General features: G+C 42.2%; 1 protein-coding gene across 1 annotated transcript; it reads left to right on the top strand.

Annotated features, from left to right (window-relative positions):
- Positions 1-1,580: 1,580 nt before the first annotated feature.
- LOC133546597 (zinc finger protein 180-like) lies at positions 1,581-24,098 on the top strand. Its single transcript, XM_061892381.1, has 3 exons — positions 1,581-2,071; positions 11,937-12,143; positions 21,705-24,098. Exons 1-3 carry the CDS (start codon positions 1,897-1,899, stop codon positions 22,613-22,615), a joined length of 1,293 nt encoding a protein of 430 aa, XP_061748365.1. The 5' UTR covers positions 1,581-1,896; the 3' UTR covers positions 22,616-24,098.
- The last annotated feature ends 80 nt before the right edge of the window (positions 24,099-24,178 follow it).

Genomic DNA, 24,178 nt, shown 5'->3' with positions numbered 1-24,178 from the left:
GCAAACCGCGCATCTCTAGTGCGTACGTACAATTGCTGTCCTGCTGAAGACTTAATTAAAGCCAACTTATTCATGCAGCTCGACATAGTTCTTCCTACGGGTAACCACAAAGAACAACACATGGCAACAAAAGTGGGTGACATCGTTATCACCAGGAAAGATGAGATCACCTACCTAGGTTCCATTCTAGAGGCTAATCATTCCTGTGATAAAATGGCAACCAAGGTCATCAAAAAGGTCAACCAAAGAACGAGATTCCTCTACAGAATCTCCTCTCTGGTCAACAAAAGCACCTTGAAGATTCTAGCGGGAACTCTCCTTCAACCCTTTTTTGATTACGCTTGCACCTTCTGGTACTCCAGCACCTCCAAAACTCTCAAATCTAGACTCCGGACATCCCAGAACAAGCTAGTCCGGTCACTTTTAGACCTCCACCCCAGATCACACCTCACTCCAACCCACTTCTCCAAAGTGGGCTGGCTCAGGGTGGAGGACAGAGTAAAACAACTTGCACTGAGCCTAGTCTATAAAATCCGCGACACCTCCCTGATACCGAAGTACATGTCCAACTACTTCCTGACCGCCATAACCACAACACCAGGGGGAGCTCCACAAACCACGTTAAACCCAGATTCCGATCTAACAAAGGTCTTAACTCATTCTCTTTCTATGCCACATCAATGTGGAATGCACTCCCAACAGGTGGAAAAGTAAGTGCATCTCTATATTCCTTCAAAACCGCTCTAAAACAACACCTCCAGGCAACTTCAACCCTTTCCTAATACCCTCCTCCATTCACATCCCATCTCCCCGGATTATAAATAACCTAATGTAAATAATCAAATGTTCTTCTAATGTATATACTTGTTCTTATGCTATCTGAACTCACTATGTTCTCTGCTGGCTGTACATATCCTACTGTAAGACCTACACACTTTCAATGTCCACATTTCTCTGTTGATGCAATTGTTGATGACTGAAGTACTGATATCAACCAAAAATCCGCATCCCACCCCCAGATTGTAAATAATGTAATTAATTCAATGTATATACTATGATGATTAACATGTGTGATGACTGTATTATGCTGATAGTATATATTTGTACCATGAATTGATTAACATGGACCCCGACTTAAACAAGTTGAAAACTTATTGGGGTGTTACCATTTAGTGGTCAATTGTACGGAATATGTACTGTACTGTGTAATCTACTAATACAAGTATCAATCAATCAATCAATCAATCAATCCATCAATCAATCAATCAAAAATGATATTTCAAATATATAAACCGTATTTTACTTTAAATCATGTATGTATGAAAATAATTAACTAGTACTTTTTTAATGCACTTATTGTGTTGTCTGTCTAATTGTAATAAATGCAGACGAGGCGTGTTCAACGTTGACTCACACAGCGTGCTCATAACCACATTCTAGCTGTCTGCATGGCGACATACGACACCACTTCACGGGGCTACCGCGCATGCTCGTCACTACTGTTGCATGCTGGGTAGTGTAGTTCTTAAACTCCCTAGCTCAAAACATCACAACTATGACTCTTTGGCCCCGCCCCTACGGACGCATGCTTGGAAGATATGCGCTTTGCGGCAAAGTCCTCCTTTTCTCCACACACGCTTCTAAGCCTCGGCACATCTCCTCACATTGCTACTAACTACACTTTATTCATCTTCCGTGTCAGGATAAACTCCACTCGTCTCAGCCACATTTGGAGATTATTAGGCCCGTTTAGCTTGATAGTTGTTTGAGCGCGCCAATTAGCTTAGCATGCTAGTTAGCTTAGCTTGTTAGCCGCTAACAAAGAGACGCGGATTTGATCAACACATCGCTTAGTTAAGATCAAGTGTGAGTGTAAAGTGTTGTGATTGTGTGAAAATGTGCGAAAGAACGATAGAAAAGTATGAGGAGGAACTTTGTTGTGTGAAAATGTGCGAAAGAACGATAGCAGAGTACAAAGAGGAACTTTCTCGTACAAAAGAAGAGAACGAGAGACTACGTCAACTATTGGAGGCTGTTTTCAAGAAACCTCAAGTTGTGTTACACAGAACAGGTTTGTTTACTTCTTACTCTCACATCTTTACTAACTTTATATTTCATCATGAACATGACGTGTTTGCAGCAGTCATTTCCATTAGATCAGGGGTGTCCAAACTTTTTCCATGGAGGGCCGAACACGGAAAAATGTAAGCATGCAGGGGCCATTTTGATATTTTTCATTTTCCAACCATAACAACATATACAGATTTTTTGTTTTAATCCTTAGGGCTCCTGGGGAGCATAGAGGGTCTCACTCACTAAAATGTTAAAAATAAGTCAAATTATTATTTTTTTAATTTTATTTAAGGCTTACAGTAAATCTCTATATCAACTTGAAGTTGATATAAAGTAAAACAAATAAGGTTTTGTGCCTTTTCAGTCAAAGACAACTTTGTTTTTTATAGTAAAACTGAAATATGCAGTATTTAGATAGATGGATAGGACTTTATTGATTCCTTCAGGAGAGTTTCTTTATTTAGCAATTAAAGTCCTCAAAGATCAATAATGCAGGACATTATTGATTTTAATTATTTAATATTTTTTGAGTAATCACAGTGAAAAGTTAATTAAAGTCCTACTAAATATATTTGAGATCCGAAAGGTTCCCCACTCATAAAGTGATGCATTTTTATTAGATTGTTTTTTTTACTTTTAACACTTAAATTTCAAGATAAACCTCCAATATATGTCGATTTTAAGTTTGAACTATTATTTTGTTTATTTCATGCTCTTTTGTCCAAATTTTGATGTTTTTATATGGCAACCACACAACATATGCAATATTTTTCTACATAAAACATTTTAAAGTGGTAACTTTTAAGTAATAATTCATTGTAACAAATTGTTTTGTCCTTTTTTTGAGCAATGGAAAAAAAAACAAAATAAAGACACGAAGAAAAAAAAAACTGCCTGCATGGCAGCTTTGTGTCAACATTAACACGTTTTCTCACTATATTTCACTTCATTCCACTTTTTTAAAATGTTTTAATTTTTGCAATACTATCAATTTTGCAATTTTTGCAGGATGTGTGGCGGGTTAGCTGCGGGTCGCAAATGGCTTCCGGGCCGCATTTTGGACACCCCTGCATTAGATAATGTCCAAATAGAGATGGTTTGGCACGCTTATAATTAAAAAAACAAAACTAATGTTGTTTTTCATCAGATATGTAGTAGTATTGTATATGTGGATGGGGGCCCTGCTTTGGTAATAATGTGTACCCCTTTCAGAGATCACATTTAGTTCCACTTCAAACATTCACATGATGGACAATAAGATGAGATGGTATAACATGAACAATTGTGGAACCTTTTTACTCAAAGGGGGATCTCGTTGGAAGCGCGATGTATGAGCAGACGCTGTTTGGGTATAACAAAATGGTGTCTGCCAATGTAGTTTACAATGTCACTACGTCAGTAGTTGTCAAACCTTTTTCACCAAGTACCACCTCAGAAAATACTTGGATTTCCAAGTACCACCATCATGAACAGCATTAAAATACAGTAGCATAGTAGGCCTTAATTATTCATTAAAAACAAGGAAGACACATTATTTAACGAGTATATTTAATCATTTTAAATACTGTTGCATTACACACAGTTTGAACAGTAACACTGCGTTTGCATGTAGGAAAATAAAAGACTGTACTTAAATAATACGCAGTGCACACCAGATAGATTCTGGTGCGCATCAGGTAGTTTCTAGGATGCAGTTTCCTCAGTTGACCTCTGATCTGGTCCACAGAGATGACTATACATGGGTTTCCGATGACGTCACACCCGTCCCACAATTCCCTTGTCCGCCATCTTGTATGTCAAAACAAACACTCGTTAAGGACGCCTCCGTTGTTATTTTTGTGAGAATGGGTCACACATGTGTCGTTTGGGGCTGTGTAAACCGCGCCAATTCAGGACAAAGAACAACAAAGTACTACGATATCCCTAAGGTTATAGTAAAACAGGGAAAGGAAACCGAGCGACTGTCGACAGAAAGGAGCAACCTGTGGCTAGCTAGAATCAATCGAGTGGGATTTACCCCTGATCCAGCAAAACGACATTATAAAGTTTGCTCTGATCATTTTGTAACAGGTACTTTGAATTATGTTGCTCTCTGTATCGATGATAAAATGTGTTATGGTTAGAATGGATATTAAAACATAGGAGGAACTACTGTGCCTGTGCTTGTACTTAATAACGCTCGACGTCTGACGTTGTTGTTGCACAAATATAACCTTCTATATATAATATAGGCAATCGCTGCTTATTTTTGGACGATTTTATTAAAATGTGAATGAATTAAATCAAGTAACCCTAAACTATGCAGTTGCATAGTTAGAATCATATAGTTCTGAAAATACCTTTGGGTACTATTTATCAAGTGCTTCTGGACGATAGTCTTCAGCATATCCTGGAATCAGAGAAAGTAAGACAGGCTTAATTTTTCGTTTGGATTTTAACTCTCTGTACAAGTCTGACAGTTCATCTTGTGTCCCCTTCTGTACCTCCGGTAGTTTCCTCTGTTTTAATGGTGCCGGTGTATCTCCAGATACGATTGCCTTGTCTAGCTTTCTCTTCATTGTCTTGGCGGATGTGAAGTTAATGTCCTGTATGGTCTTGTACCCAACTTTCTTGACTGCAGATGGAAGTAGCCAGTAAGATTTTTCCTGTGTGACTGTCGTGTTGTCCCGCATCTTGACGCTCGTTTCAATGGCAAACAACAATGCAGAAACATGTGAACATATTTCGCCAATACCTGCCATATATGTACAGTGTCCTGATAAAACACGACCCGTCTTCTCTGATATGACCCATGGCACCAAACACATATCAGTTGATCTCTGAGAGTGACGAACACCAGCGATGAGCACACATTTATCTTCCATTGTAGCCAGTTTCATTTCCTGTACCCATCCACACACAAAGTAATTGTACGCTTCGAGCGACTTGTAGCCCTTGAGCTCATCCAGAGTGTAGGCACTAACATTGTTCACCAAATAGTTGACGATGTCGGCGTAACTTATATCCGGATAACATTTCAAGTCCGTAGTCCATTCGTGCTTTCCCACCTCATACGGATCTTTATCACCAATATCCTTCCATTTCTGTAAATACCTGGCTTTGCATCTAGCGTCTGTCTGTGGGGAACTTTTACGACTTCTTTCAAATTTCCTGAAGTGGACGTCATTGTTGCTGCAAAAGTGTGGAAATATATTTAGAAAACTGCCGCAGACGAGTAAACAAAGTTTTGTTGCACAAGATGGCGGCTGACTCGAAGGATTATGGGTAATCGCCGCTAGCGGAAACCCATCTATTGTCTGGTGGAGGTGGAAGAGTAAGGGGTTGCAACCATGGCTGGGGGGGAGAAGAAGAGGGGGTGGCTGCGATGAGGAGTGGGGGGTGGGGAGGACACATGCTGGTTGAACCGGTTGAAGAAGTTCTTCATCTCAATTGTCCCCCCTACTGCTCTGGTCTTTGTCTTGTGGCCTGTGAGGGTTTTCACACCTTACTAGACCTCCCTCATGTTGTTCTGCTCCACCTTCTTCCTGTAGCTTAGTTTAGTCTTTATTTGAAGGGACAATGCACAGAAACATTAAGCTCAAAGACAGATATGTTCTGTTCCAGATTATAGCCAAATAGCTAATTTCCATCTGCAGTCCCTGGCTACCTGTCCTTAGCCTTCCTCACATGTCCTTTCTTCTCCCGCTGTGCTGCTCTCATTGCCTCCCTGTCTCCACTCCTGAAGGCAGCTTTCTTCTTGTTGAGCACAGCTTGAACCTCCTGTGTTACCCAGGGTGTGTTATTAGGGTAGCACCGAACAGTCTTGGCAGGGCAGGTCACGTCTAGGCAGAAGTTGAGGTGATCCGTAAGACAGTGAGTCTGACCATCAATGTCCTCACCATGTGGAAACTGTGTTCCATTTGTCTGTCACAGAATGACATCACACTAAGACGTTCAGTGACAGTTTTCCAGTGTTTATCAGTGATTTTTCTTCAGTTATTTAGAATTTTTGTACAGTATCAATCAATGTTTATTTATATAGCCCTAACTCACAGGTGTCTTAAAGGGCTAAAAAAAAAGGCAGTAAAAACCTTTAAAACAAAGTGTTTGCTAGTGAAATTTTCTGAAATATGTAGGTATATTCTTGCTATCGTTTACATTTTCAGAATGTATAATGTTGTGTTTTAGAGTAATGCTTTGATATTTTATCAGGTTCAAACACCGATGGTATATCTTAGACAAGACAAGAAGCAAAGAAATCAAAAAGAGACCGGTTTCAATTTAACTCATAAGGAGAAACGTCTGGGCTGCAACTTTGTACAGTTTCCCACCACGCTTTGACGAGGGAGTTCCACGCGTCCTCTTTCATTTGGGCCTTTTCTGATTAAATAGCTGCAGCTGTTTCTAAAGGGAGGGGGGCCGTACACAGCTTTTGCACTCAGTCATAAACAGTTCAAAGAAAAGGTGCCTGGAGTTGCGTCAGGTCTGCTCCCTCTCCGCTTCGTGGATCTCGGGTCAGGACAAGGTCTTCCTGTGGCTGTCAATAGATCAAAGAAACCGACACCTCCATGTTGCATCCCATCGCAGATAGTGGAGTTTTACAAGCCTTTTGTTTGATAAGATGAAATACAGTTTTTGTCTTCTAGCAGGGGACCTGAACTCAATGGAACACAAAGTTGTGTTATAACTAATGTACAATTATTCTGACAATTTTGTTATTATTGTTAATATTATCTGGAATCAATTTTTGGCAGCAGCAAAATGGTAATTTGGGTAGTTTTTAGCTCTAAAAAGGGTATTTAAACAACAGTACAGTAGGTACTTGATTTACATATGTGTAAGGCCCATAAGGGTATTCTAGTAGAATATGCAGAGATAAGATATGTCAATATGAAAATGTTACTTAAAATACATTTTTGTCAACAACAAAGTGTCCATTTGGGTAGATATTTGCTCTAAAAGGGAATTTAAACAAGTAAACAGTACAGTAGGTACTTGATTTTGATATATGGAATGGTCATAAGGGTATTATAGTAAAATACGCTTCTGTAAATATGCGATGTGTAAATATCAAAATATTACGTCAAATCACTTTTTGTCAGGCAATATTACATTTAATGACAATTTTACATACATTTAGACATCCAAACCTGTTGTACATATTTATCATGTGCAGGAAGAAATAACAGTTACAGCTGTGTGTATCTTCCAAACGAGAAATAGGTTTTATCACATCAACATGGGACTAACAACACTCCTTTAAATCTCATCAATACCACAGAAGAGACAAACTGTCCTTTTCCGGGCACGATAAAGTCTTAAATAATGTCAAACACGTAGCGACACAATAACCAGGAAGATAAAGTGTTTATCTTACACCTAGTAATCCGCTGTGGACAGACCAAGCCAAAACTGCAGCTTCAGCGAAGGAAATACGTTTTCGGCAGGCATTCACATTTTGCCACAACACCCCCAAAGGAACATGGGGGAAAGTCCTAGTTGGAAATACAGCCGGATTAACTCCTGAACTAGAAAGTCAAGGGCGGTCACGGCATGTTCTTGTCGTCGATGTTGGTCAATCTTTTAGGGCATTACGGCAAGTCACAAGGGCAGTCGCAGCTTTTGTCACGGTTGCCTTGGTTAAATTCGAGCCCTGCTAACGGAATTAATTTTTAATCAACGTTATTAATTTGTGTGTTACTTCAAATAACTGACATGCAGTTAAGATAAGTTTCATATGAGAGCAGTCTTCACCGGACCGAACAGCAGGACTGGTGTAACAATGACATTATTACATGTCACTCTTTATAACTCCTTGTGCAGATCTGATTGTTCATTATTTAAATGTTGACTTCAGTTTGAAACAAAGGTGCTAACATTCATCGCAGCATTTGGGGAGGCATGTTTTAAAGGGGAACATTATCACAATTTCAGAAGGGTTGAAACCAATAAAAATCAGTTTCTAGTTGCTTATTTTATTTTTCGAAGTTTTACTCAAAATTTTACCCATCACGCAATAACCCAAAAAACGACTTCAAAGTGCCTGATTTTAACCGTCGTTATAGCCACCCGTCTATTGTCCTGTGACGTCACTTCGTGAAGCCAACAAAAACAAATATGGCGGATAGCACAGAAAAGTATAGCGTAGTAGCTCTGATTCAGACTCTGATTTCAGCGCCGTAAGCGATTCATGTATTGAAACGGATGGTTGGAGTGTGGAGGCAGATAGCAAAAGAGAAATTGAAGAAGAAACTGAAGCTATTTAATCATATCACGACAGACAGCGGCAACGAGGACGAATTCGGCGATCGCCACCTAACCAACGATTGCATCTTTTGACCACTGGTGCAACTTAAAAATCCGCCGATTGGTAAGTGTTTGTTTGGCATTAAATGTGGGTGGAGGGAAGGGCTGGATGAAAATATCGCTACAAATGAGGCATAATGATGCAATATGTACATACAGCTAGCCTAAATAGCATGTTAGCATCGATTAGCTTGCAGTCATGCTGTGACCAAATATGTCTGATTAGCACATAAGTCAATAACATCAACAAAACTCACCGTTGGGATTTCTCTGTTATGGTTTACTAAAGACGTGACGGACGGACACCAGATGGCATTAATGTCCAAAGATTTATTCTTATACAAAGTAAAAAAAAAAAAATATATATATATATCATAGTATATATATATATATAATACAAAATATACTAATAATAATAATAACAATACTAATAAACTAGAGAATGATGTGTGTATCAAAAAACCCAAGAGTGTGTTGTAAGACTATGTGTATAGATTAACTGGAGTGTCTTACCAAAGTGTTGGAGGTGCGTGTTGAGAGACGCGATGCAGTCCAATAAGGGCAAAGACAGGCAGGGTAGTCCGTGGAAGGAAGCGAGGAGTCGAGGGACGAAGGAAGCAATCTGATGACGAAGGAGATCCGGAGAAGAGTGAGACGCACAGCTCACTTTGCAGGTGACGGAGAGTTTGTACTTCAACAGAGAACTAAGTTCCCGCCAGGATCCCTGGGTCCACTGGTCTTTTAAGCAGCTCACGTCGTCACTCACAGGTGTGGACTGCGGCCAGCTGCGGCGGAGAGTGGGCGCGGTCCGCTTGATGAGCGTGTCCGGCTGCGCTGTCAGCGGGCCCTCTGGGTGGAACCGCAGCGGAGGAAGATGCAAACCACATGTGACACAACATTCTCTGACTTTATTGTTGGAAATGCATCTGCTTTGAGTGTCGCAGGATATCCAAAAATTCTTGCCATCTCTGTCGTAGCATTGCTGTCGTCGGTAAAATGTGCGTCCAATTTCTTGCCACTTTCGTATCTTTTGGCCACTGGTGCAACTTGAAACCGTCCCTGTGTGTGTTGTTACACCCTCGGACAACACACTGACGAGGCATATTGTCTCCAAGGTAGTGAAAACAGTAGAAAAAACGGAAAATAACAGAGCTGATTTGACTTGTTGCGCGTAATGTGTATGAGAAAATGGCAGATTGCTTTACGTTTTAAAGTCACGTTGTGACGTCATCGCTCCGACAGCGAACAATTGAAAAGGCGTTTACATCGCCATATTCACCCTTTTAGAGTTCGGAAATCGGTTAAAAAACATATGGTCTTTTTTCTGCAACATCAAGGTATATATTGACGCTTACGTAGGTCTGGCGATAATGTTCCCCTTTAAAGCAGCTGTTGTGATAGTAGCATTCGGTGTGTGCTCCTATAAGAATGGCAGTATGTGGGGTACGTGACGAGTAAGTGAGTGGGCAAGTTAGGAGAGGTAGTGCTAGCATGTGCAGGACTGTCAATAGCATGTTGGATGTCCGGTGTTGCCCTGTGGAAATTATAAATAAAGTGAGCAAGTTGTAACTAATTGATGGCCTCATCATTCCGAAGTGAAAGGTCTCCCCTGCTCTCCTCGACTACGGTCTGGGAGCCGACAAGCAGGGAAAGTGTAAAACAGAACTTGCAACCCGGTGCATCCCTGCTTAAAGCGTCACCTTTATTGTTAGATAGATGGATAGTACTTTATTTATTCCGTCAGGAGAGTTCCTTCAGGAAAATTACAATTTTCAGCACAATCCCATTCAAGATCAGACAAACATTACAGGGAGACAGAACAGGATCGCTGACGGGTCTGCCGGCTTCCAGCGCTCCTTACAAAAAAGATGACATACAGGTAAACAAGGGGTGTGGGGGGAAGAAAAAAATAGAAGATTAAAATAAAATTAAAAAATCGGTCTTAGCCTAGGCCCTGGAGTGGGGGTGCAGACTGAGGCCAAGGGGAAAAAAAAAAAAAGTTTTGAAGTCCATATTGTACTTCACACCCTTATTATTAACCAGTAGAATTGTAGTTTTTTGCCTTTCTTCCTCTTCAAGATGTTATCGCTTGTATGCAGTCAGATGAAAGAGCGGAAGCGGTACTTTTCAAAGGTAGTATCGTACTGTTCTCAGTTGATTGGCCACAATGCAATACATTATATACATGACAAACAGCTCAATTTTTGTTCCATCTGACATAACAAGGACAAAGATAAGACCTTCTGGAGGAAAGTTCTTTGGTCAGATAAAATAAAAATGGAGCTGTTTGGCCACAATACCCAGGAATATGTTTGGAGGAGAAAAAGAGAGATCTTTAATCCCAGGAACACCACACCTACCTTCAAGCATGGTGGTGGTTGTATTATGCTCTGGGTCCGTTTTGCTGCCAATGGAACTGGTGCTTTAAATGAGATAATGAAAAAGAAGGATTACCTCCAAATTCTTCAGGACAAGCTAAAATCATCAGCCCGGAGGTTGGGTCTTGGGCGCAGTTGGGTGTTCCAACAGGACAATGTCAAACACACGTCAAAAGTGTCAAGGAATATCTAAATCATGCTAGAATTAAGGTTTTAGAATGGCCTTCCCAAAGTCGTGTGGACAATGCTGAAGAAACAAGTTTATGTCAGAAAACCAACACATTTGGCTGAACTGCGCCAATTTTGTCAAGAGAAGTGGTCAAAAATTCAAGCAGAAGCTTGTGGATGGCGACCAAAAGCGCCTTATTGCAGTGAAACTTGCCAAGGGTCATGTAAGCAAATATTAACATTGCTGTATGTACACTTTTGACCCAGCACATTTGCTCACATGTACAGTAGACCCATAATAAATTCATAAAAGAAGAAAACTTCATGAATGTTTTTAGTGAGCAACAAGTATGTGCTCCAATCACTACATCACAAATAAATAAGAGTTGTAGAAATGATTGGAAACTCAAGACAGCCATGACATTATGTTCTTTACAAGTGTATGTAAACTTTTGATCGCGACTCTATTTATGCATGTGTATATGTATATATATCCATCCATCCACCCATTTTCTACCGCTTACCCACTTCGGAGTCGCGGGGTGCTGGAGCCTATCTCAGTTACAATTGGGTGGAAGGCGGAGTATGTATGTATATATATATATATATATATGTTCAGTTTAACAGTCCTGTTGTGATTGATTGAATGCCCTGAGAATTATACTGGACATTCTTTTGTAATTGCCACAAAATAACGTGTAGTATTTTGTTAATTTCTTGCCAAAAATATTTTTATTTTATAGATATTTTCAAAGCACAATATTGACCTTAGGGCCCTCTGGCCCCCCATGGAGGACCCGTAAAATCTGTGCCTTTTAAGACCTCACTGTTGGCTTTTGTAGGCTCATGTTACTTCTCAACTAGTCAAAGTTGATGCTAATCGACCTGTTTCTTCTCCTTTTTACTGAATGTGAAAGCAAAAGTGAGTCCTCAAATAACCCAATCGTAAAGCAGACTCGAAAATGAAATCTGAATTGGTAAAATCTTGTCTATTTCCATCCCAGCATGTGTTTGTCTTCTTGTGTCCTGCAGATGTCTGTGAAAAATATCGCCCACCTGAGCAGCAGGAGGGGTCCTCCAGTATGGAGCAGAAGAAGTCACAGTACCTCCACGTGAAAGAAGAGGAGCCACAGCCCCCCTACTTTAAAGTGGAGGAAAAACAGCGGCTGTCCCCCCACTTCATAAAGGAAGACAAGAGACACCTCGTCAGTGTGAAGAGTGAAGATGATGAGGTCAAAGGTGAGTGTGTGGAGAAGAGAGAGGCGGAGCCTCCAAGCAGCAGTTTAGCAGAAGCTGATGGAGACCACTGTGGAGGATCACAAGCAGACAAGCTCTTAGCTCCACTATCAGATAGTGAGGACACAACGTCACACTCTCCTGACACTGATGATGAAGACTCTAAAGATGATAAGACATGTCACACTGACAACACTCACTTCACATCTTCTCACTCTCACAAAACTTTTAGTAACCGTTCCAATATTAAGTCAAAGTTAAAGTACCAATGATGGTCACACACACACTAGGTGTGGTGAAATTTGTCCTCAGCATTTGACCCATCCCCTTGATCAATCCCTGGGAAGTGAGGGGAGCAGTGGGCAGCAGCGGTGCCGCGCCCGGGAATCATTTATAGTGATTTAAAGGGGAACATTATCACAATTTCAGAAGGGTTAAAACAAATAACGGGGACGGCGTGGCGCAGTGGGGAGAGTGGCCGTGCGCAACCCGAGGGTCCTTGGTTCAATTCCCGCCTAGTACCAACCTCGTCACGTCCGTTGTGTCCTGAGCAAGACACTTCACCCTTGCTCCTGATGGGTGCTGGTTAGCGCCTTGCATGGCAGCTCCCTCCATCAGTGTGTGAATGTGTGTGTGAATGGGTAAATGTGGAAGTAGTGTCAAAGCGCTTTGAGTACCTTGAAGGTAGAAAAGCGCTATACAAGTACAACCCATTTATCATTTATAATCAGTTCCCAGTGGCTTATTTTATTTTTCAAAGTTTTTTTCAAAATTGTACCCGTCCCGGAATATCCCTAAAAAAAGCTTTAAAGTTCTTGATTTTCGCTATTTGCGAAGCCACTGTCCATTTCCCTGTGAAGTCACATAGCGAATCCGATACAAACCAATGGTCGATAGAACAGCTAGATAGAGTGACATTAGCTCGGATTCAGACTGGGATTTCAGCGGCTTAAGCGATTCAACAGATTACGCATGTATTGAAACAGATGGTTGGAGTATGGAGGCAGATTGCGAAAACGAAATTGAAGAAGAAACCGAAGCTATTGAGCGAATAGCTATTGACGCTATTCGGCCATGCATGTCTGCGTTAGCATCGCCGGTAAAATGTGCGGACCAACCGATCAGGACTTTCGCATTGACACTGGATCAACTTAAATCCGTCGATTGGTGTTTGTTTCTCATTAAATGTGGGTGGAAGGAAACGCAAATACAACTACCAATGTACATACAGCTAGCCTAAATAGCATGTTAGCATCGATTAGCTGGCAGTCATGCCGCGACCAAATATGTCTGATTAGCACAAAAGTCAATATATCAACAACACTCACCTTTGTGATTTTGTTGACTTTATCATTGGGAATGCATCTGCTTTGAGTGTCGCAGGATTTCCAGACATTCTTGTCATCTCTGTGCCATCTCTGTCGTAGCATCGCCGGTAAAAACCAAACAAGGGAATTTTGCATCTCTTGACACTGGAGCAACTTAAATCCGTCGATTGGTAAGTGTTTGTTTGGCATTAAATGTGGGTGGAGGGTAGGCTAGGTGCAAATATAGCTACAAATGAGTCATAACGATGCAATATGTACATACAGCTAACATCTAGCCTAAATAGCATGTTAGCATCGATTAGCAGGCCGTGCTAATCGATGCACATTCTACGTAAATCAACTTGAATCCATCCCTGATCGTGTTGTTACACCCTCTGACAACACACCGATGAGGCATGATGTCTCCAAGGTACCGGAAAACAGTCGAAAAAACGGAAAATAACAGAGCTGATTTGACTTGGTGTGTGTAATGTGGAGAAAATGGCGTTGACTATCTAGGTGACGTCACGTTCTGACGTCATCGCTCCAAGAGCCATAAATCGAAAGGCGTTTAATTCGCCAAAATTCACCTATTTAGAGTTCGGAAATCAGTTAAAAAAAATATATCGTCCTTTTTCTGCAACATCAAGGTATATATTGAGGCTTACATAGGTCTGGTGATAATGTTCCCCTTTAACCCCCAATTCCAACCCTTGATGCTGAGTGCCAAGCAGGGAAGTCATGGGTCCCGTTTTTATAGTCTTTGGTATGACTCGGCCGGGGTTTGAACTCCCAACCTACCCATCTCAGGGCGGACACTCTAACCACTAGGCCGCTGAGTAGGAAAAGACACACGAGAATAAACACTGGAGGAGAACCTTTTTCATGTTCAATCTGCGGTAAAGATTTTACTTGAAGACGCCATTTCAAAGCGCACATGAGATATGATTTATTCTGTTTTTGTTACCGAATTTTTCGGACTATAAGTCGCAGTTTTTTTCATAGTTTGGCCGGGGGTGCGACATATACTCTGGAGCGACTTATGTGTGACATTATTAACACATTACCATAGAATATCCATCCATCCATCCATCCATCTTCTTCCGCTTCTCCGAGGTCGGGTCGCGGGGGCAACAGCCTAGGCAGGGAAGCCCAGACTTCCCTCTCCCCAGCCACTTCGTCCAGCTCTTCCCGGGGGATCCCGAGGCGTTCCCAGGCCAGCCGGGAGACATAGTCTTCCCAACGTGTCCTGGGTCTTCCCCGTGGCCTCCTACCGGTTGGACGTGCCCTAAACACCTCCCTAGGGAGGCGTTCGGGTGGCATCCTGACCAGATGCCCGAACCACCTCATCTGGCTCCTCTCGATGTGAAGGAGCAGCGGCTTTACTTTGAGTTCCTCCGGATGGCAGAGCATCTCACCCTATCTCTAAGGGAGAGCCCCGCCACACGGCGGAGGAAACTCATTTGGGCCGCTTTTACCCGTGATCTTATCCTTTCGGTCATGACCCAAAGCTCATGACCATAGGTGAGGATGGGAACGTAGATCGACCGGTAAATTGAGAGCTTTGCCTTCCGGCTCAGCTCCTTCTTCACCACAACGGATCGATACGTCTGCATTACTGAAGATGCCGCACCGATCCGCCTGTCGATCTCACGATCCACTCTTCCCTCACTCGTGAACAAGACTCCTAGGTACTTGAACTCCTCCACTTGGGGCAGGGTCTCCTCCCCAACCCAGGGGATGGCATTCCACCCTTTTCCGGGCGAGAACCATGGACTCGGACTTGGAGGTGCTGATTCTCATTCCGGTCGCTTCACACTCGGCTGCGAACCGATCCAGCGAGAGCTGAAGATCCCGGTCAGATGGAGCCATCAGGACCACATCATCTGCAAAAAGCTGAGACCTAATCCCGCGGTCACCAAACCGAAACTCCTCAACACCTTGACTGCGCCTAGAAATTCTGTCCATAAAAGTTATGAACAGAATCGGTGACAAAGGACAGCCTTGGCGGAGTCCAACCCTCACTGGAAACGTGTCCGACTTACTGCCGGCAATGTGGACCAAGCTCTGGCACTGATCGTACAGGGAGTGGACCGCCACAATAAGACAGTTCGGTACCCCATACTCTCTGAGCACTCCCCACAGGACTTCCAGAGGGACACGGTCGAATGCCTTATTCAAGTCCACAAAGCACATGTAGACTGGTTGGGCAAACTCCCATGCACCCTCAAGAACCCTGCCGAGAGTATAGAGCTGGTCCACAGTTCCACGACCAGGACGAAAACCACACTGTTCCTCCTGAATCCGAGGTTCGACTATCCGGCGTAGCCTCCTCTCCAGTACACCTGTATAAACCTTACCGGGAAGGCTGAGGAGTGTGATCCCACGATAGTTGGAACACACCCTCCGGTCCCCCTTCTTAAAGAGAGGAACCACCACGCCGGTCTGCCAATCCAGAGGTACCGCCCCCGATGTCCACGCGACGCTGCAGAGTCTTGTCAACCAAGACAGCCCCACAGTCCCCAGAGCCTTAAGGAACTCCGGGCGGGTCTCATCCACCCCTGGGGCCTTGCCACCGAGGAGCTTTTTAACTACCTCAGCGACCTCAGCCCCAGAAATAGGAGAGTCCACCACAGATTCCCCAGGCACTGCTTCCTCATAGGAAGACGTGTTGGTGGGATTGAGGAGGTCTTCGAAGTATTCCTTCCACCCATCCACAACATCCGCAGTTGAGGTCAGAAGAACACCATCCGTACCATACACGGTGTTGATAGTGCACTGCTTCCCCTTCCTGAGGCGGCGGACGGTGGTCCAGAATCGCTTCGAAGTCGTTTTCCATGGCTTCACCGAACTCTTCCCATGTCCGAGTTTTTGCCTCCGCGACCGCTGAAGCTGCACACCGCTTGGCCTGTCGGTACCTGTCCACTGCCTCCGGAGTCCTATGAGCCAAAAGGACCCGATAGGACTCCTTCTTCAGCTTGACGGCATCCCTCACCGCTGGTGTCCACCAAGGGGTTTTTGGATTGCCGCCCCGACAGGCACCAACTACCTTGCGGCAACAGCTCCAAACAGCCGCCTCGACAATAGAGGTGCGGAACATGGTCCACTCGGACTCAATGTCCAGCACCTCCCTCGTGACATGTTCAAAGTTCTTCCGGAGGTGGGAATTGAAACTTTCTCTGACAGGAGACTCTGCCAGACGTTCCCAGCAGACCCTCACACTGCGTTTGGGCCTCCCAGGTCTGTCCGGCATCCTCCCCCACCATCGCAGCCAACTCACCACCAGGTGGTGATCGGTAGAAAGCTCCGCCCCTCTCTTCACCCGAGTGTCCAAAACATAAGGCCGCAAATCCGATGACACAACTACAAAGTCGATCATGGAACTGCGGCCTAGGGTGTCCTGGTGCCAAGTGCACATATGGATACCCTTATGTTTGAACATGGTGTTTGTTATGGACAAACTGTGACGAGCACAAAAGTCCAATAACAAAACACCACTTGGGTTCAGATCCGGGCGGCCATTCTTCCCAATCACGCCTCTCCAGGTTTCACTGTCGTTGCCAACGTGAGCGTTGAAGTCCCCCAGTAGGACAAGGGAATCACCCGGGGGTGCACTTTCCAGTACTCCCTCGAGTGTTCCCAAAACGGGTGGGTACTCTGGACTGCTGCTTGGTGCGTAAGCACAAACAACAGTCAGGACCCGTCCCCCCACCCGAAGGCGGAGGGAGGTTACCCTTTCGTCCACCGGGTTGAACTCCAACGTGCAGGCTTTGAGCCGGGGGGAAACAAGAATTGCCACCCCAGCCCGTCGCCTCTCACTGCGGGCAACGCCAGAGTGGAAGAGGGTCCAGTCCCTCTCGAGAGAACTGGTTCCAGAACCCTTGCTGTGCGTCGAAGTGAGTCCGACTATATCCAGCCGGAACTTCTCTACCTCGCGCACTAGCTCAGGCTCCTCCCCCCCAGTGAGGTGACGTTCCACGTCCCAAGAACTAGCTTCTGTAGCCGAGGATCGGACCGCCAAGTGCCCTGCCTTCGGCTGTCGCCCAGCTCACATTGCACCCGACCTCTATGGCCCCTGCTATGGGTGGTGAGCCCATTGGAGGGGTGACCCACGTTGCCTCTTCGGGCTGTGCCCGGTCGGGGCCCATGGGAACAGGCCCGGCCACCAGGTGCTCGCCATCGTGCCCCACCTCCGGGCCATAGAATATCAAATTACATTATTTATCATTCGCGGAAAAGATCAAGAAAATGTCAGCAATTGTCACACACGTCAACCAATAAGAATTCGGCGGGGGGGGATTTATTGATTAGAAGTGACAGATAGTTTGGTAAAGGTATAGCATGTTCTATATGTTATAGTTATTTGAATGACTCTTACCATAATATGTTAGGTTAACATACTAGGCACCTTCTCAGTTGGTTATTCATGCCTCATATAACGTACACTTATTCAGCCTGTTGTTCACTATTCTTTGTTTATTTTAAATTGCCTTTCAAATGTCTATTCTTGGTTTTGGATTTTATCAAATGAATTTCCCCCCAAAAAGGCGACTTATACTCCAGTGCGACGTTTTTTCCCCTTCTTGATTATGCACTTTTGGCCGGTGCGACGTGTACTCCGGAGCGACTTATAATACGAAAAATACACTACTTGGGGCGGTATAGCTCGGTTGGTAGAGTGGCCGTGCCAGCAACTTTAGGGTTCCAGGTTTGAGCCCAGCTTCTGCCATTCTAGTCACTGCCATTGTGTCCTTGGGCAAGACACTTTACCCACCTGCTCCCAGTGCCACCCACATTGTTTTAAATGTAACTTAGATATTGTGTTTCACTATGTAAAGCGCTTTGAGTCACTAGAGAAAATCACTATATAAATATAATTCACTTCACTTCACATGATATCTTGTTATTCTATTTTCTCATTTCAAGAACTGCACTTTTTGGAATCATTCACAGTCCCTATGTAAGTTAAAGTTAAGTTCCCAACGGTAGTCACACACTAGGTGTGGTGAAATGATCCTCTGCATTTGACCCATCCCCAAGTTCACCCCCTGGGAGGTGAGGGCAGCGGAGGCCGCACTCGGGAATCATTTGGTGATTTAACCCCCAACCCTTGATGCTGAGTGCCAAGCAAGGAGGCAATGGGTCCCGTTTTTATAGTCTTTGGTATCACTCGGCAAGGATTTGACCTCACGACTTTCCAGTCTTAGGGCAGACACTCTAACCACAAGGCCACTGAGCAGGTCGATGGTTAATGCATCCTCAGTAGAAAATAAACCTTTGCAAAAGTTAGCTAACAATTGAGTCATTGGCAGCCACTCTATTCTGCCTATAAAGTGTTCTAAATAACATCCTAAAACCCGCTTCAACATTTAAATACACACTGTAAGTATATATGTAATGTAGTAACATTCTTAATAACATGTCATATTTACATATCTTGCTCATTTTAAGCATACTATGTCTGCTCTCACTGGGATGCCGACTGATGGGATGTTCTTATCTTCCCGTTTAGATGAAGAATTAATCCTCACAAAGGGTTAAAAAAGGGTGGGTGCAAAAGAGCGTATTTTCGTGTTTTTCTTGCCATCTCCAGGTCTAAGTTGGATGTCAGAGTTGACCAAGTTCTCGGTTTATGTCCACAACCTTCTACTACATAAGTGAGAAGCATGATTTATAATGTAGAATTAGCTTTCACCCTCTTAGAGGCGAGAAAGCAGCTCAGTATGTCAATATAGCAGCATAAGTTAGTTACTTCTGTGATCAATGCACCGCTAAAAGTAGGTCCTTAGCGTTAGCGCTTATAATAACAATATCACTAATACTTGGTTAATATTCAGGTCACAAAATGTAAATGGAGTATTGTTGGCAGTTTTTTTGGAGGACTTTGTGGGTCAAATAGAGGAACTCCCATTGACTCCAATGTTAGCTGATTTTTGCTCACGTTTATTTAATAATTACATTTATAAAAGTTTAAAACATATGTCTTACATAAGGATTGTGAATGATAGGCAGCATTTTAAAAAAGTGCAGTTTCCTTTGAATTTGTCAGATAAGTAAACAGTCCTTCAAATTAAATATGTAAAACAATTGAGGTTGTTTATAGATATTATCCACTATGAAGTTACAGTAAAACTAAGCACACAAGGGAAAGTACATTCATATACACATGAAGTACACACATGTGTAAGAATCATGTTACCACCAAAATATTGTCTTGTTCTCCTAAAGCCAATATCGAGTATCCTTTGGTGAGCTGACCGTATCGTCACACCCTTAGTTGAAAGCACACCATCCCCATGACATGACACTTCCACGTGATGTAGAACAGTAGTCCCACATTTTAAACATACACACACATCTGAAGAATATTAAAATTAAATATATTTGGTGGGCCAAACAAAACGACTCGACGAACCAATGTTTGGTATGGGCGATATGACCTCAAATCTATATCCTAACAACAATATGTCACAATATATAATTTGATATATGATTGAGAATAGAATAATTTCAAAACAGGTTACAAAAGCTCCTAATTTGGCAGCTGACATATGCAGTAACATATTGTGTAATTTCTAATTGTATTATTTTGTCGAAACAATTATTATTAATGTACTTGTTTATTTACTGTCAATATCTGGTTACTTTATTTGAGAAAATATAACTGGAAATGATGTAGTCAGCTGGAGGCGTGTCTTAATGAAATTAAACAATGGATGTCCGCTAACTTTTTGCAACTCAACGCCAAAAAAACGGAAATGCTGATTATCGGTCCTGCTAGACACCGAACTCTATTTAATAATACAACTGTAACATTTGACAACCAAACAATTAAACAAGGCGACACGGTAAAGAATCTGGGTATTATCTTCGACCCAACTCTCTCCTTTGAGGCACACATTAAAAGCGTTACTAAAACGGCCTTCTTTCATCTCCGTAATATCGCTAAAATTCGCTCCATTCTGTCCACTAAAGACGCTGAGATCATTATCCATGCGTTTGTTACGTCTCGCCTCGACTACTGTAACGTATTATTTTCGGGTCTCCCCATGTCTAGCATTAAAAGATTACAGTTGGTACAAAATGCGGCTGCTAGACTTTTGACAAGAACAAGAAAGTTTGATCACATTACGCCTGTACTGTATATACCTTTATATACATATATACATACATATATACTGTATATACCTTTATATACATATATACATACATATATACCTGTACTGGCTCACCTGCACTGGCTTCCTGTGCACTTAAGATGTGACTTTAAGGTTTTACTACTTACGTATAAAATACTACACGGTCTAGCTCCATCTTATCTTGCCGATTGTATTGTACCATATGTCCCGGCAAGAAATCTGCGTTCAAAGGACTCCGGCTTATTAGTGATTCCCAAAGCCCAAAAAAAGTCTGCGGGCTATAGAGCATTTTCCGTTCGGGCTCCAGTACTCTGGAATGCCCTCCCGGTAACAGTTCGCGATGCCACCTCAGTAGAAGCATTTAAGTCTCACCTTAAAACTCATTTGTATACTCTAGCCTTTAAATAGACTCCCATTTTAGACCAGTTGATCTGCCGTTTCTTTTCTTTTTCTTCTATGTCCCACTCTCCCGTGTGGAGGGGGTCCGGTCCGATCCGGTGGCCATGTACTGCTCGCCTGTGTATCGGCTGGGGACATCTCTGCGCTGCTGGTCCGCCTACGCTTGGGATGGTTTCCTGCTGGCTCCGCTATCCATTGTGGATTGAACTTTCACAGTATCATGTTAGATCCGCTCGACATCCATTGCTTTCCTCCTCTCTAAGGTTCTCATAGTCATCATTGTCACCGACGTCCCACTGGGTGTGAGTTTTCCTTGCCCTTATGTGGGCCTACCGAGGATGTCGTGGTGGTTTGTGCAGCCCTTTGAGACACTAGTGATTTAGGGCTATATAAGCAAACATTGATTGATTGATTGATAATATTTTTCTGCATATTTCACCAACTAAATTAGGAGCCTGTTTTAAAATGGTTGTATTAGTAATTCTATATAGAATAATTTATCGCAAAATCAATTTTAAACCATATCGTTCATCCATAGTAAAAAGTCCTGTCATCCTGTTTTTTGTTTATTTTCCTGTGAATAATGTTGTAAAGAGCAGCATGTTTGTGCGTCACTGAGATTTCAAGACAGTTCATACGATAACTTGTTTTTCCTAGGTACATGTAAAAGTACTGAATGCATTGTGTGACTGAGCAGACATGGTGTGTTTGTCTTGCAGACGTCTGTGAAGAACATCTTCACCCTGAGCAACAGAAGTGGAGCTTCAGGATGCGGACAGAGGAGCCACAGCCCTCCCACATTAAGAAGGAAGAGGAATACCTTCAGATCCCCCATTTTAAAGAGGAAGAGGAGGACCAACTAACACCCCATTTTAAAGAGGAAGAGGAGGACCCACTGATACCTCTTTTAAAAGAGAAATCGGTGAAGAGTGAAGATGATGAGGTGAAAGGTGAAAGTGAGGAGAGGGGAGGGGGGGAGCCTCCAAGCAGCAGCTCAACACAACACATGACAACAGAAGCTGATGGAGACCACTGTGGAGGATCACAAGCAGACAAGCTCTTAGCTCCACTATCAGATAGTGAGGACACAACGTCACACTCTCCTGACACTGATGATGAAGACTCTAAAGATGATAAGACATGTCACACTGACAACACTCACTTCACATCTTCTCTCTCTCACAAAACTTTTAAATACCATTGTCGTCTAAAAACACACATGAGAACACACACTGGAGAAAAAACTTTTATCTGTTCACTCTGCGGTAAATGTTTTGCACGAAGTTCAAGTTTGGTAAAACACATGAAAACACACACTGGTGAAAAACCTTTCTCTTGTTCAATCTGTGGTAAAAATTATACTCAAAGCCATAATTTGAAAACACACATGAGAACACACACTGGAGAAAAACCTTTTTCATGTTCAATCTGTGGTAAAAATTTTACTCGAAGGCAAAATTTTAAAACACACATGACAATACACACTGGAGAAAAACCTTTTTCATGTTCAATTTGTGTCAAAAATTTTACTCAAAGGCAATCTTTGAAAATACATATGAGATTACACAATAGAGAAAAAAATGTTTCCTGCTCAGACTGTGGTAAAAGTATTGTAATAAATCAAAGTTAAAAATTACATATGAGAACACACACTGGAGAAAAACCTTTTTCATGTTCAATCTGCGGTAAAGATTTTACTCAAAAGAAGCATTTCAAAGCACGCATGAGAATACACACTGGAGAAAAACCTTTTTCATGTTCAATCTGTGGTAAAAAATCTATTCGAAGGCAACATTTAAAAACACACATGACAATACACACTGGAGAAAAACCTTGTTCCTTCTCATAATGTGGTAAAAGTTTTGTCATAAGACAAAGTTTAAAAGTAAAAATGAGAACACACGCTGGTGAAAAACCTTTCATATGTTCAGTATGTTGTAAAAGTTATATAGAAGGACGACAATTAAAATTACACATGATATAGCAGTCTGGTGAAAAACCATACTCCTGTTCAAGCTGCGATAAAAGCTTTGGTCACCTAAACACTCTTACAGTGCATATGAGAACACACGCAGGTGAGAAAGTGTGAAGTTGCAGTGTGTGTGGTGAAAGATTGTCTTCTAAGTAGCAGTGTAAGAAACACAAGTGTGCTGGTGAGAACAGCAGCAGCAAATGAAACTGCAGGATTTGAAATAAACTGTCCAGACTTTCATTTTGACTTTCTAACAACATCAGCACATATAACATGTGTGACATTGTTGTTTGTCCAACAATCTGTTTAATATGCTTCTATATTTATAGATTAGACACTTCAGATTAGTGTGTTTATCACAGTCAAGTACATGATTTAATATACATATTTGTGTACTTTAAAATGAACACAACAATTTGACTGAAAAGGTGAGAATAAACAGTACATAAAATTATGTTACATGCAATAAATATTGTATGTGTAAATATCCATAATTTACCTCTATACTTATTCATAATAGTGTTTTATATGTTTTTTGAAGAATGGTTGATTGGCAACACTAAATGTTCCCTAGTGTGTGAATGTGAGTGTGAATGTTGTCTGTCTATCTGTGTTGGCCCTGCCACGAAGTGGCGACTTGTCCAGGGTGTACCCCGCCTTCCACCCGATTGTAGCTGAGATAGGCGCCAGCGCCCCCCGCGACACCGAAAGGGAATAAGCGGTAGAAAATGGATGGGATGGATGGATGTGTTACATATTTTATTTTCTAATTGTAGATGATTCCATAGATGAACTCCTTTATATGATGTACATATTTGTTTTACATGTGTTCATACCTTTGCTTTTGAGTACACATAAATCCCTCTTAGTTCATATGTACTGCTTCACATCTGAAACATCTTCTGGACCACTTCTGGAAGCATATTATTATTTACTTTATACATCATTTGAACAGTTGTCTTTTATACAAGATATTTTACTTTTATAATGTGTGATTTTTTGAATAATTTGTTGGGTCTCTAGAATCCATTCTATTAGTTGTCTTTATTACTCTCTTGTGTAATATGATGATTGTTGTGTGATTGTTTTATATGTATGTCCCCAGACTTTTATGCAATAAACAATGTATGTTTCAACTGAAGTTGGCTACAATAATTCTAGTTAATATTTGTATGTATTTTATTCTCTTTAGTATTGCACTCCATTGTTTTATTGTTTTCT

This window comes from Nerophis ophidion, unplaced genomic scaffold (genome assembly GCF_033978795.1).
Source record: "Nerophis ophidion isolate RoL-2023_Sa unplaced genomic scaffold, RoL_Noph_v1.0 HiC_scaffold_33, whole genome shotgun sequence".
NCBI classification, from domain to species: domain Eukaryota; kingdom Metazoa; phylum Chordata; class Actinopteri; order Syngnathiformes; family Syngnathidae; genus Nerophis; species Nerophis ophidion.
This window is presented reverse-complemented; position numbering and strand designations above follow the sequence as displayed.